The sequence below is a fragment of the Rhineura floridana genome, chromosome 1 (assembly GCF_030035675.1).
Source record: "Rhineura floridana isolate rRhiFlo1 chromosome 1, rRhiFlo1.hap2, whole genome shotgun sequence".
Classification (NCBI taxonomy): domain Eukaryota; kingdom Metazoa; phylum Chordata; class Lepidosauria; order Squamata; family Rhineuridae; genus Rhineura; species Rhineura floridana.
In genome coordinates, this window is record NC_084480.1 from 39,397,122 (window position 1) to 39,412,934 (window position 15,813).

Genomic DNA, 15,813 nt, shown 5'->3' on the forward strand with positions numbered 1-15,813 from the left:
AAAGATGGGATAAAGAATGTATGGATTCACAGCAGCTGTTTATTTGAAAAATATTAAAGCAAAAAATTGTGAGGGGTCTGGATTTAACCTTGTAAATGTCCTCTGTTCAATTCTGTAGAGACAAGCTGTAATGGAAAATAAATGATACTGGATATTCCTGTCATAAGGAGCCATTTGCAAAAGGAAAATCAGAGCAAAATCACATTAACTACATTTTATGGTGTCTTGGTGTGTGGGTGAGAATATTAAAGAAATCAACAATAAAAATGTACCCCCTTTATCGCTTACATTTTGTGCCTACTGTAACTGCTTCTTTTTCGTTGTCCCATTTGATGATGATGATGCTCGACATTGTCACTTTACCAATAGAAGTGCAATTGATAAGGACAAGAGAGAGTGTTTTTTCAGCTGTGGCACTTAAATTATGGTTTGACATTGGCTTACTGACCAGGATGGTTTCATATTCTGGTTAGTAAGGTGACTTTAAACCAGAGGTATCAGTGTGGATACAACTGGAAACTAGTTTGAGGATAGATCGAGTGAGGGAGAAGGGTATGGGCCCAACACGCATTCTTGGCTTAATAAAGTATGGTTCAGTATACCAAGGTTGTTATGCTGAAATGACCCAGAACCTGTGTTTTGCTTTGTGCAGATAATGGTTTCTTAATACTGTTACATTTCTATTGTTTTATTTTGTTGCTGTCGCTGCTGTTAGTATTGTACTTTAGTTTATTGATATATATATTTATTTTGTAAGTATGATTTAGAAAGTCTAGATAGGAATGTTGAAATAAAACTATAGCTTGGGTGCAAGCAGATTCTTGTTTAATTTAGTAGATTTTATTTTACTTCCAGTTCTGGTCTGTGCACTTTTAAAGAACGTAAATAAACTGAAAAGAAGTCAGAGGAGGACAGCAACACTGGGAGGAAAGTGCTAGTAGCATTGGTCTCGGAGCATTGCCAGCATTGGTTGGTTGGGCATAGACTAATTACAGTTATTATTGTTGCTATAACACCCCTAATAACTATGATCAGCTAAGCAAAGACAGTTATGACAGTGGTATACCAAATCTTGAGAAGTCTAAGTATCCCGTCTCCCTGTTTAGCTTGGGCACTATTCCTTTGAGAGCAGAAGCAGACTTTTCAAAAGTATTTTGAAAGGGTAGGATAGGGGCCAGCTTTTTATATTGGAGGTATCCTTCTGCCTTGAGTAGAGGAGGCGGGCTGTGTGCAGCAGAAACAATGTACAGTATAACTCTTTTCTTTTGACTATTGGCAATAGGGGCATGACTTGAAAGGGAGACCTGCCCAGCTCATTTCTTTGTCACAATTAAGAGTCTGGGCCAGTTCTTGGAAGCAGAATTGGTGTGACTCTTTTACCTGATTACTGTTGCCAGTCAGAGGAGCTTCAGTGCGTTGTATCCAATGTTAGTCATACTCAGAGTAGATCCATTGAAATTAATGGACATGATTAGTATAGGTCAGTTCATTTCAATAGGCCTACTCTGAATCACTCTTGTCTGGATAGGCTTAAAAGAAGGGCACAGTTTACGTTCCTGCAGTTTTAAGTCTGATATCAGGACACTTGTTTTATTTGTTTATTACATTTATCTTGCACTTTTCCTCCACACTTTACATAGTGATTGGCCCAAGATCACCCAGTATGCTTTGTGGCTGAATGGGAATTTGAACTTGGATCACCCCAGTTTTTGTCTGACTTGTAGCCATTACGCCATGCTAGTTGTCAAGTAACCTTGCTGTAGGAATTATTGGAGAGAAGAACAAGCTGACTTGGGAGACAAGATGAGAAACTGCTAGGGATGACTCAATGGTTTGATCTTATAAGCATCAATAGGTAGTCACTTCCTTTCGTTGGCAAATAATTTGGTGTTTTGAAAACTTCAGTTTCAATGCTTTCAAAACCAATTTTTAAACCTTACATCTGCGGAAATACATTGCAGACATTTAGCTGTGTCAGGTGAAGGTTCAGAAAGTAGGAACTGCAGGGACTGTGGAGTGGGAGCTTCTTATAATGTGGGTGTTGTATGTATGAAAATGGAAATGGACTGCCTTTAAGTCAATTCTGACTTATGGCGACCCTATGAATACGGTTTTCATGGTAAGCGGTATTCAGAGGGGGGTTTACCATTGCCTTCCTCTGAGGCTAAGAGGCAGTGACTGGTCCAAGGTCACTCAGTGAGCTTCATAGCTGTGTGGGATTTGAACCCTGGTCTCCCAGGTCATAGTCCAGCACCTTAACCACTACACCACATTGGCTGTCTCACCACACTGGCTCTCTGCTGTATGTACACCATGCCTAATTCTTTGGCTTTCTCAACAACTGCTGTAAAAGCTGTTTGGCACCAATCTTCACATTCTTCCCTAGTCCATTTGCCTTCTAGCGTTCCACTTTATATTAACTGATCTTCAGATGCATGATCTGTACTGTTGATGCAGTTATGAAGAGATATTTAAAAAATGTTTGACCTCTGATTTAAAATATGTTTTTGCAGCTTGGATTAGGAAAAAAAGAAAAGACCCACCTACATTGGAGGTAAGAAAGACTACATTGCATCTATTTAAAGTGACAGTTGAACTTATTTGACTAATGCTCAGTCAGAAAGTGTTTTTTTGAACTCTGTTTTGAATGCATCACTGTATACAAATGGTTAAAAGAACATTTCAGTCAATGTAGATGGGAGTATTGTGCTCCTGGGTGGGGTGCCCAGATGCGAAAGAGGGCAGGGCTCCTGCACCTATAACAGTTGTGTAGAAGAGGGGATTTACATAACAAGCTACACCTGCTGAAATTTCCTCTTTTACACAGCTATTAAAGGTACAGGAGCCTTGTTGCCTTTTGTATCTGGCCACCAAACTCCTCTCCAGTGCATTATGTGGAAATTCACTTTAAATTCAATGTGCCTAACACAATAGGAGAAATGATGGACTTGGTTGTTTAATCATCTTAAAAGAGGTTAGGTTAATAAAACTGTACTGCAACCCCCACCCCAGATACCCATCATTAAGGTGGAATATTTCAAACCAGTTCCCAATATGTCTAATATTTTACAGTACTAATGAAACATGCTTTTTATCACCTTGACATTATTTCAGTTCAGATAAAACTGAAATACAGGGAATAAATTCATAAATGCCTATTTAAAAAAAAATGTTGGAGGGGGAAATAGAACCAAACTTCAGTTCTTGATAAGCTTGAAATACAGCGTATAGTAATGAAAGTGAGATAAATTCAACGTCATCTGGGGCATGCAGAAGAGCAATAGGCAGCATCCACCCCTGCCTCCACCACCAGCCTGCTCTGATAACACCCCAGTATTTTTTTTCCTAGAAGGAGGAGGAATATTATGGGGCTAATGCAGCTGTCTCTGCCCCCTACAGGGCTGAGAGATGGGAGCCCCATGAGCAGCCATAGTGCTGCTTATGATTCTGGGGAAGATGTTTGCAGGATTCTCATTTTTCTTTAAAGCCAGAAGAAGTGGTTGGTATAGCCATGTAGTGTTCTATCCAGGGCTGTGGAGTTGGAGTCGTGGAGTCGGAAGCAATTTTGGGTGGAGTTGGAGTCAGTAGAAATGTACCGACTCCGGCTTCAAAATAAATTTTGATTGACAAATTTTTTAAAATATAAATTCAAAATGTCAAAGAAGCTTCCCATGAAGTCAGCTGTAGTTGAGCATTTCACCATAACTCAAGATGGAAAACATTTTGTGTGTCAGTGTATGACACAGGACCCAGATGAAGACAAATGCTGTGATGCCAAGATCAGTGCATATTCCGGCAGCGATAAAAATGCTCCTATGAGAGCTTCCAATTTAAAAAGACATTTACAGCCCTTTCTAGGGCTGTGGAGTTGGAAGCAATTTTGGGTGGAGTCGGAGTTGGACAGTAGAAAAATAGAGGAGTTGGAGTTGAAGGTTTGGCATACCGACTCCACAGCCCTGGTTCTATGCATTCTACAGAAAATTGCTGCACACTTTGCTCAGGTGTATTAGTTTCCAAGGACTGGAAGAGGCTTGTTAAGTCTTGTTAAGACTTAAAAGGCTTGTTGAAAGAGGAAGGTCTTCATTAGGCACTGAAAAGATAACAGATAGCAACTGTCTAATATTTAAGGGGAGGGAATTCCAAAGGGTAAGGGCTATTACACTAAAGGTACACTTCCTATGTTGTGCAGAACAGACTTCCTGATAAGATGCTATCTGCAGGAGGCCCTTGCCTGCAGAGCGTAGTGATTGATTGGGTATATAAGGGGTAAGACGATCTTTCAGATATCCTGGTCCCAAGCTGTATAGGGCTTTGTACACCAAAACCAGAACCTTAAACTTGGCTCAGTAGCTAATGGGCAGCCAGTGCAATTCTTTCAGCAGCGGAGTAACATGGTGGCGATTCCGTGCCCCAGTGAGCAGTGACATTTTGCACCAGGAGCAGCTTCTGGACCAACCTCAAGGGCAGCCCCACCTAGAGTGCATTACAGTAATCCAACCTGGAGGTTACCAGTGCATGGACAACAGTGGTCAGGCTATCCTGGTCCAGAAACGTCCACGGCTGACTTACTAGCTGGAGCTGGTAAAAGGTACTCCTAGCCGCTGAGGTCACCTGGGCCTCTAACAACAGATGGATCCAGGAGCACCCCCAGACCTCCTCTTTCAGAGAGAGTTTGACCCCATCCAAAGCAGTCAACTGACCATTTATCAGAACTTGGAAGCCACCAGCCTAGAGCACCTCTGTCTTGCTAGGATTCAGACTCAATTTATTGGCCCTCATCCAGCCCACCACCGAGTCCAGGCAGTGGTCCAGGGCTTGCATGGCCTCTCCCCATTCAGATGTTATGGAGAAATAGAGCTGGGTATCATCAGCATACTGGTGACACCTCACCCCGGATCTCCTGATGGCCTCTCCCAAGGGCTTCATATAGTTGTTAAACAGCATTGGGGGCAAGTTGGTACCCTGCAGCACCCCAGACCACAACTGTCAGGGGACCAAAAGACAATCAGCCAATGCTATTCTCTGAAAATGATCTTGGATGTAGCATCAGAACCACTGTAAAACAGTACCTCTGATACCCATCTCACCAAGTCGGCTCAGAATGCAGTATTTTGTATGAAATCACTCCCAAGAATGATTTGGTTTCTGTATTATACAGCTTCTGATAACAGTGTTGATATGGTAAATGCTCTTTGACAGCTATTGAACTGGGGAATGCTTTTGACCATATTTCGTGTTGAAGTTGTTGTAGAGCAAATTTCCCTGTCTCTTGCCCTCACTTCTTTCTCTGACCTATCCTTTCCCCCTCATTGGGGTCAGGGTGAAGGTGTTGCAAAGTCTAATTCTTAGGTTTCATTGGACTTTTGTAGTGCTGTCTCACTTGTGTTTCACCATGGTTTCATTCCCAAACCATACCAATGCCTGAAAATGCTATTGGAGTTTGATATATTTTGCAGCGGAGTGCAGAAATGAATAGTCTGGTAAGACTGGTAGTTGAAAAAGTAAAGAAATGTAAAGTTTATTACTACTGGGAAATTAGGCCATTCTGACTACAGGCACATCATGTGTGGCTGTTTTAGTACCATGAGACTGCCACTCACAGGCACTATCTCTGACTGACTAACTAGAAAAGGAAGAAATTACTGTAGAGCGTAAGAAAAACAAGTTGTTACTAAAGAATGAAACAGCAAGGGAAGAATAGGTTGTATTTCAATCTATTGCAGTTCCCCACCAATTCAGGTTACTTGTTACAAGCATTGGTGCTTTACTCCCAACAAATGCACTTCATGCTGTTTTGGCGGAGGGTTGATTGGGGTGAACTGCTGCCTTTTAGGCATTATTTCCCCCAACCCCTCCTGCCCCTCTAGTCTCTGTATACTTATTCTTACCTTTCTTCCTCTGCCTTGGAGCTGTCCTGGCCAGTATAACAAAGCTTAGGAGAGGGAACTCATAAAAAAGGCTGCAAGGAACATGTCTGAAAGGGTGTGACGCTCCAATGGAGTGTTCAGATTTGCTATTGGCAGGGATTGTTTTGAGCCAATGGTTAGCCCCAGCACCTCAAAACTTACTACTGATTGCAGTGATATATCGATGAACCTTTCAAGCAATTGAGAATTGCAGACATAATTTCTAGCTTTTATTCCTAGAATTTCCCCCACTCCCCCTTTAAGAACAGATAAATGTTCAGGTCCCAGGTGCATAGATTTTGTTTGTTGCCATATTAATTATAAAAAGGACTCATACCAGCCTTCCCTAAAGCAGCCTTATGTGAATCTTCTCCAGGCTGTATCGATATTCCCAGTTCCCTCTAATGAGCCAAGCTGTAAATCTAACTAAAAGTTATTTACCGATTCATGTAACAAAATTTTGATGGCTGTGTTTATGTATGCTTAACCCTTTCCCTGCCTACTGCTTCTCTGCTCTAAATCACTCTCACCAGCTACATTACACCCACAGAATTTCAAAAGTACATGTAAACCCACATTTGAAATCATCTTGGGAACATGGCTTGGAGAGGAGAAGTGGTAGGCAACCAAGGAGTTTAAGCACTCCCTCTGCTTCACATTATCCCTCCAATGACTTTTTGAACGTGTTTCTTTTTGTTGCAAGAGTTTCGGTATATCGTTTAGTTAGTCCCTTGTCCTCCATTTCACCTTTACGAAAAGGCTAAACTGAGGGGGGGGGGGTTGTTTAAAAGAAGTGCTAGAGCCCAGGGTTCTCCAATGAAGCACTGAACCCTTTTTTTTCTTGTTCAGAAGATTTCTCTCCTCTTGGACTTCCGATTCTTAGTGGAGGTGGCAGCTTTGGCCTCAATACAGAGTGTGCACATGCACACCCAGTTGCATACATGTGTGTGAGCGCAAGCCCATTCCACCCTGCAGGGGCATATCTACAGCATATATATCTGCACAACATATTTCTTAAATTTCCTATCAGCAGTTGTCCTGAAAGAAACGTCAAAGTTATTCTTAAACTCCCACCTGCCTTTCAAAAGCCGTTTGGCTTGAGAAGTTTTAAAAGGGGGGGGGAGCCACACACACCAGGGACAGTTTCCTTTACGCAGCTCTCACACCAAATTCCCAAACTGCATTTGGAAATCAGGAGTGATAAGATTAGTCTGACAATTTTATGGGTATATTTGCATGGGGGGGGGGGAAATCACAGAACATTTCAGTTCTGTATGTGCCCTTCTTCATCCTGGCCATGATATCACCTTGGCATCTGAGCACACAATATCTCAGTTCCTTCTTAGATAGGGAAAATCTTAATCAATGCCTATAGAACTACACAGACAATTTTTTCAGGGAACATTTAAAGCTCCCAGAACTATAATAAACAGCTACTGCAAGTGCTACTAACACTAGTTACTCAATATATGGAGCCTAATAGTTACTTTTTGATGTCATCAGACCAAAGGCCCTTCTTTCCAGCTTGACGTTCAATAAAAAAGAGGGAGGAAAAGAACCAAAAGAGGAGCATGATAGAAACCTCTTCTGCAGTGTACTTGTGTCTCAAGATGGTGATTCAGGATGCTTTTTGCAAGTTAATTAGATTTGTTTGAACACAGTGCATAAGATAATGTGGTGCACCAAGGTACACTTAGATCAAGAAACAGCCAGCAGTTGCTAAAAATAACTTGAGGCACCTTCAAGACCAACCAAAAGGTAAAATATAAATTTTATATAGATGGATGGACATAAATTCCATTATTGCCCCCCCTCCCCCAGCAGCAGCAGCAGAAAAAGTCAGAAGCGCAGATTATCCAGCTGGCCAGATAAGGAGGCCTTAATATCAAGAGACCAAAATATTGTGTGCTACTTGACCTTGATTGCTAGGTAGCATACTTGGGAGGTGGTACTCTCCCCTGTGGTCAACCATGGAACCTCAAATGACAGCAGCTGGAACAACTAAGGAAGGGATTCTGAGGAACTAAGACAAATAGTGGTAACGAGAGAGGAAGTTCTAAGCTTAATGGACAATATAAAAACTGACAAATCACCGGGCCCGGATGGCATCCACCCGAGAGTTCTCAAAGAACTCAAAGGTGAAATTGCTGATCTGCTAACTAAAATATGTAACTTGTCCCTCGGGTCCTCCTCCGTGCCTGAGGACTGGAAAGTGGCAAATGTAACACCAATCTTCAAAAAGGGATCCAGAGGGGATCCCGGAAATTACAGGCCAGTTAGCTTAACTTCTGTCCCTGGAAAACTGGTAGAAAGTATTATTAAAGCTAGATTAACCAAGCACATAGAAGAACAAGCCTTGCTGAAGCAGAGCCAGCATGGCTTCTGCAAGGGAAAGTCCTGTCTCAGTAACCTATTAGAATTCTTTGAGAGTGTCAACAAGCATATAGATAGAGGTGATCCAGTGGACATAGTGTACTTAGACTTTCAAAAAGCGTTTGACAAGGTAACTCACCAAAGGCTTCTGAGGAAGCTTAGCAGTCATGGAATCAGAGGAGAGGTCCTCTTGTGGATAAGGAATTGGTTAAGAAGCAGAAAGCAGAGAGTAGGAATAAACGGACAGTTCTCCCAATGGAGGGCTGTAGAAAGTGGAGTCCCTCAAGGATCGGTATTGGGACCTGTACTTTTCAACTTGTTCATTAATGACCTAGAATTAGGAGTGAGCAGTGAAGTGGCCAAGTTTGCTGACGACACTAAATTGTTCAGGGTTGTTAAAACAAAAAGGGATTGCGAAGAGCTCCAAAAAGATCTCTCCAAACTGAGTGAATGGGCGGAAAAATGGCAAATGCAATTCAATATAAACAAGTGTAAAATTATGCATATTGGAGCAAAAAATCTTAATTTCACATATACGCTCATGGGGTCTGACCTGGCGGTGACCGACCAGGAGAGAGACCTCGGGGTTGTAGTGGACAGCACAATGAAAATGTCGACCCAGTGTGCGGCAGCTGTGAAAAAGGCAAATTCCATGCTAGCGATAATTAGGAAAGGTATTGAAAATAAAACAGCCGATATCATAATGCCGTTGTATAAATCTATGGTGCGGCCGCATTTGGAATACTGTGTACAGTTCTGGTCGCCTCATCTCAAAAAGGATATTCTAGAGTTGGAAAAGGTTCAGAAGAGGGCAACCAGAATGATCAAGGGGATGGAGCGACTCCCTTACGAGGAAAGGTTGCAGCATTTGGGGCTTTTTAGTTTAGAGAAAAGGCGGGTCAGAGGAGACATGATAGAAGTGTATAAAATTATGCATGGCATTGAGAAAGTGGATAGAGAAAAGTTCTTCTCCCTCTCTCATAATACTAGAACTCGTGGACATTCAAAGAAGCTGAATGTTGGAAGATTCAGGACAGACAAAAGGAAGTACTTCTTTACTCAGCGCATAGTTAAACTATGGAATTTGCTCCCACCAGATGCAGTAATGGCCACCAGCTTGGACGGCTTTAAAAGAAGATTAGACAAATTCATGGAGGACAGGGCTATCAATGGCTACTAGCCATGATGGCTGTGCTCTGCCACCCTAGTCAGAGGCAGCATGCTTCTGAAAACCAGTTGCCGGAAGCCTCAGGAGGGGAGAGTGTTCTTGCACTCAGGTCCTGCTTGCGGGCTTCCCCCAGGCACCTGGTTGGCCACTGTGAGAACAGGATGCTGGACTAGATGGGCCACTGGCCTGATCCAGCAGGCTCTTCTTATGTTCTTATGTTCTTATGTTCTTAACTACAGCAGCAGGATCTATAAGGAATTGACACTTATCCCTCCAGAGCCACCTCTGTCACCACTATTTAAAAAAAAATACTTGTAATAATCTTTTGTAAAACCACTTTGTGAGGGAGGGGTTTGACTGAAAAAAATTGTCTATAAATACCTTAAATAAATAAATATTTTTTCCTCCTTGCCTTTTAAAATTTCGTAGCCTTTGAGTTTTACAAATTCTTGCTCAATGTCAATTCACTGTGCAATTGTTAGTTGGCCCTGATACTGTTTACAATACTGTTAGTGTTAAAACCTTAAAGGATATGGCAGATCTTTATATATTAACTTCTTAGAGTGTATATTTCTCCTTCATGTGGAACAATCATCAGGCTATTAACTGAAATCTTCTGAGCCAAACAGAAGTTTATTGCAGATGGGCAAGACAATAAATTATTCAGAGAGATGGCAGACATTTTGTACACCCACAGCACTACTTACTGATGGTTTCTGCCAATGAACAAGAACCACATAGCTCTCTCATACCGTAGATATATGTACCGGGTCTTAAACATACACAATATGAAACAATAATCCTTGAAAAAAGTGGATGACATTCTGATCAGAAGTGGAACTTTCTAAGGCCCAATTCATACCTTACTTAAGTGATGTAATAGCTGCTTCTGTGCGGTTCAATTCAGCCTTGCTTTAGTAGCATAGATACTAGGCCAATCAGATGGATACCTGTATTGGGAAGTTACATTGCAATCTTTGGTCAGTGGAAGGAGAGTGCAAGCAGGCCCGCCATTAGTATGTGTGGGGCCCAGGGCAAAAGGATAGTTGGGGGCCCCCACATTCTTTCTCTATATATATTATATATATATTTATATTATATATTATATTACATATCTATATATATATAGAGAGAGAGATTTTATTTAAGAATATATTTGACGCAGCAGCGGGTAAAGGCACTGGCACCCGTGGAGGCCCAGGCGCACAGCTTGAGCCCACCTGTCGGGGGGGGTCCGCCCTCGCTGCTGCACAGTAGCCCGGCCACCTGGTTGAGAGAGGGCAGGAGCGCCACGGTGAGGGGGGCAACGGCGGCGCTCTCCTTGGGCTGCAGCGGCCACTCTCAACCCAAAGCACAAACACAACAGCAGTCCAAGACAGAGCTGGGTTGTTAAAATGGGTATTTAAACCAACTGCAGCTGGCCAAGTAATGCTTTTGCACAAATGTGCTTTCTGAGTTATTCTGGCCACCCAAAAATATTTGTCAAATCATGTTCTTATTTAGTGTATTCAAATTCTGCTTTATTGGAACAGCCACACAGCATTGATGTGGATTATACACTTTTAATTTGACTTTTTTTAAAAAGCATTTGACTTTTTAAAAAAAGATCTGAGCAGCTATTAGACAACAACCACAAGGCCACTTGTTTCTTTTTCTAACAGAGATTTTTCACAGAGGGCATTTTGATTCTTCAAAAACAAAGGATATTTATTAACTCACAACCCTGAAATAAATGTGTGGTATTATTTTTAAAGTAGAATCTGCATTTATGACTAAGACTGGATTCTAAACATGCACAGTAACAAGAACAGGCATTTAATTACACTATGGCCACGTTCAGATTCATGCCATAAAGCATAGTCAGGCAAATCAGCCTGGGGATGATCTGTATGCTCAGGCACGTAGCTTGAGCATTCCAAGTTTTGCTCCTCCCTTCTTGGAGTGAAGAAACAAACCAGGAGTGGCTTACTTACTGTTATATCCAAACCAGTGCTTGTGGTTCATTTCTCGCAACAAACCATGATTGGGAAGCCAAGGTTTGGGAGAACCAAGCCACAAGCACTAGTTCAGATGCAATCCTAAGCCAACCTCTCTGCAGTTCGTTTTCCTGCTCCAGGAAGGGAAGGGTCAAGTGGGAAGTGCTCAAGCTGTGTGCACCGGGCATGCAGCCAATCCATAAGCTAAATTTGCCTAACCATGGTTTATGGTGTTACATATGCACATTGTTACATGCTTTTAAAAGGGAAAACAATTTTCACACAATGAGAAATAAAGTGAATATTTCAAATGTTTTCTTTAGGGTTAAGACTCACTTCTATGGCTGGAAAAGGGTGCTTAGGTCATTTCTTTCCACTTTTTCCAAATGAGACGATTACTGCTATTTTGTCTGAAGTGAAAACAGTATGTAAAATGCTTTTAGTTTAGGAGTGCTGCAAACTTAATGGGGAATTATTCCTCTAGGCATTAGGCCTACAAAAGAATCAGGCAATCACCAGTTAGATATTAAAGGCAATCTACTTCAAGATTAAATAGATTGGTGCCATTTCTATATTACAGGGATGGGCAGAAAGTAGTCCTGGATCAACTGACAGATCTCTGGTGATTTGCAGTACATCTACAAGGGGTTCTGACTCCCAATTATTTAACAATTACAGTAACAAAAAGCTCCCCCCCCCCAAAGAAAAAGAAAAATAGGCTGATGAAACTAAGAAAACCTGGGAGAAACCCGGGGGTGGATTTTTGTATGAAAGAAGTGTGAGTTCAGTTCTGGTACTAAAAACAAAGAAGCTGGGCATGTGCTCTGTTTCTGAATGTTAAATGTGTCTGCCTCTGGGGATCTGTGGGGCTTTAGATCCAGCAGATCCAAAGCCACTGGCAGCCTACCCCGCCTACCCCCTAATATGCCCATTTCAGGGCTTTCCACTTGCTACCACTACCAGGAGAGTTGCTGGCCAAAGCCTTTTGCACCCCCACCAAGGTAGAGACCCTAACTCCTGCAAGCCATCAACTTTGGGTGGAGGACACAATAGGGTTGCATTTAATAAATGGAAATCTCCTCTATTATCCTACTGAACATCCATTTCCTGTTCTTAGATGATCCTTTCCTGTGTGAATGTCTCTTCCAAGATGTCATCTACTACCTGCAGTTTTGGCATGTGCTTGTACTGAAAATAACATAAAAATTTCAAAAGCTGCTGTTTGATTAACCAGGAGTAATGTTTGGTTAGTTTAATTGATTAGTCTAATCAATCAATCAACCGACATGTTGCAGCCTGCCCCTAAGCTTGACTGAATTTAAAAAGCAGACAATCAAAAATCTAGCCTGCACTCCAAATGTCAACCAACATAATACTTCTAAATCACATCTCAGTTTGGTGATAGTGAATTGGAATTCTATGAAAATGAGCTTCCATGACTGAAGTTAGTTTTCATCACGCCACTTCTGAGATAAATAATGTTCTTATGATCAAATAAGGAAGGCTGGTATGCACTGCAGTGACTAAACATAATGTAATTTTCAATATAATTATTCTCTTCGGGGAGGGGGGGAGAATAATAATTTAAACTTTATGCTTATTACTGCTCACTGAAGTACATTTTCCTCCCTTGACAAGGAGACTGTCAAAACAGATAATTATGGAAATGCTAGAAATAGTTTGAACGAAGACAGGAGCTGTCACAAAAAGTTTCTTCTTTTTAACATTTCACCTTGTATCCAACTGTGCAATTCAGAAGCTATTTAGTTTTTATTACTGCATAGCAAACACACAGTGCATTAGAAATGAAAAGCAGTTATTTACTATATTTTGTATTCCAAGCCACTTTCAGACTTCCCACAGTAGCTAAAGGAACTTACAAATGAATTCAATTTCACATTAAAATGCAACTTAGAGTTTGCTTTAAAAAAAACACCACTATCTCCAGTCTTAAAGAACCAGAATATTTTTTACTAAAGTTTAACTCACCAGATGGCATTTAGCTTATTTCAATGAGAACATCAGAGAACATACAAAAAGTCCTGCTGGACAGACCAAAGGCCTATCTAGTCCAGCATTCTGTTGTCATAATGGCCAGCCAGATGGATATGGAAATTCTGCCCATAAGCAGGACACAGAATTCTCCTGCTTGTGATCCCCAGCATGCTGCCTCCGATACTAGAGGCAATAATAGCCATCATGACAGCCTTGGTCGCCTTGTATGATGACCTCTGTCGGGAGAGAGACAGGGGGAGTGTGACTCTGTTGATTATTCTTGATCTCTCAGCAGCTTTTGATACCATCGACCATAGCCCCTTGATTATTAAATGGTTCCAATGGAATGATGCAATAGATATCCAGGCATTAGGAAGATGGGTCATCAAGATGAATCCCCAACATCAGGCAACAGCAGGCATGAGGCAAAACTCTTGTTCTACTTTTATGAGAAAAAGCCCGGGAACAGCCAAGGTTTAATTAGTCAATAAGAAGGCTTACTGATTATAGAATTTTCTAGGGCTTTCGCACTTAACGGACACATGGTTTCTCAACTCTTCCTAGGCCTGTGGCCTTAAGGTACCAGCCTCAAGCTGACAAGCAGGTGTTCACACTGTTTGCTTAATTTACTCAATTTGGCTGTGAAAACTGTCTCACAGCCTACTAGAGGCCCTCATCCAGGCAAGATATTTTCCCCACAATTCATTGCCATGGAACCATCTTATGAGGCAAAACCAGATCTTCTTCACAGGTCTTACGCCCAAGATAACCTTGATTCCTGCGCAGTCCTTGCCTGCAGTTGGGTGGGTTTCTATCTGGCATTTGAGGCGCTGATTCTCCCTTGGTCTTGAGAATCCATCAGCCTTGCCATCAGAGGCTGAACACCTGGGGTGTGGATGGTCCCTCCCTGGCCTCATCTAAGGAATCTGCCTCCTCGCTACAGATTGTGCCTGATCCAGGGCTTGGTGTAATGGCCAAGGCATCTGGGTCATCCTGATGAGGAATTCTCCCAGCTGTGACATGACAGTGGTGCATTTCTCAACAACTTGGTGCAGAGGAGAGTAAATCAGGTGGACATAATGCATTTTGAAGTATAATCAGTATGGTTTCTTCTTTCACCACCAAAATTGCTAACAGCCAGTTCACATATTGTATTAATCTAGGAATTGATAAGCATAGCTGCCTCTCACAATGCTAGCAGTAACAATTCGCTCAAGGAACTATGGGGTGGGGGAAAATGATGATTCCTCCAGCCAGTCATTACTGGAGCAAAGTGGAAAGTAGTCACATGAAAGTGGCCCCCACCTCATTGCAGTAGCATCTGGTTGTAGTTTACTCTCCCACAGGTAGTGTGCCTGTCACTAAATGTGGACAACCAAGATGCACCTGCAACTTAATATTCCTTATGTTAAGGCTGTAATGGATCATCCCAATTCCTCCTGTCTCATTTTATGTAATGTTCCTTAGAATGCTAACCAGCTCCCTACCCTCGTCCTACTGGGTACAGTTATGAGGGGTATATTTACATTCACATCATTTTCACTGATTTTGGGGGTGGGAGGGAAGAGTAGCATTACTTTCTAAATCAGGAGAGATTACCAAATGAAAAAAGTTGGCCAATTCAACGTCTCACCTGCTTTTAAGAACGCTTATCCAAAGGAAAACCTACCTACAAACCAACTTTTCCCATAAGACTCTGTAGAACTATATATAAAAAATGTAAATGTACTGCAAGTCGATTCCGACTTATGGCTACCCTATGAATAGGGTTTTCATGAGGCTTAGAGGCAATGACTGGCCCAAGGTCACCCAGTGAGCTTCATGGCTATGTGGGGATTCGAACCCATCCAGGAGCCTCTGTGGGTATGCACTATTCCTCTGACTATCTGATCAATGTCATCTCCCCCTCCCCCAGTCCAAACATCTGGCAAGAGGAGCCTCTGCTGCATGTATCTGTATTCCTTAGGGGCCTGACCTTTGTATGCCAGAAAAATTAGGAAGTTAATTGAAGTCAATTGAATTGTTTTCAGCTAGCATTAGAGACAGAGTTAGGTTTATTACACTATGATAATGGAGATTCATTACTCTGCAATCTCAATTTTATTTTGATATGGGAATTTGGTTTCCTTTTGAGCTTACATTTGGCAAATAGTCACTTGATTATCCATGGCCATCTCCCCCTTGCTCTGCGTCTTTGTGAAGTTATGTGATATACTACTTCTTTCCCCCTATGCGTCTATCTCAGCAAACTTCTGGGTTACAAACTGAATTGGTGTGAAGTCAGCATTTTGCATTCTTCTTTTGGTAAAACTTTGCAGTAAATGTTTTCTTTGTACAGTAGTTCATTGATCTGTTTGCAACAGTGCATATATTAGGAAGGCAAATGGTGGAGCCA

At 41.8% G+C, this 15,813-nt stretch overlaps 1 protein-coding gene across 2 annotated transcripts in view; it reads left to right on the top strand.

The window, feature by feature from the left end:
* Nucleotides 1-15,813, top strand: part of NDUFAF2 (NADH:ubiquinone oxidoreductase complex assembly factor 2) — an 88,339-nt gene that overhangs the window by 70,398 nt on the left and 2,128 nt on the right. For both annotated transcript variants that reach the window (XM_061618826.1, XM_061618836.1), the window contains one exon: nucleotides 2,514-2,554. In XM_061618826.1, coding sequence (XP_061474810.1) covers nucleotides 2,514-2,554 — 41 coding nt within the window. The remainder of the gene's footprint in view (nucleotides 1-2,513; nucleotides 2,555-15,813) is intronic.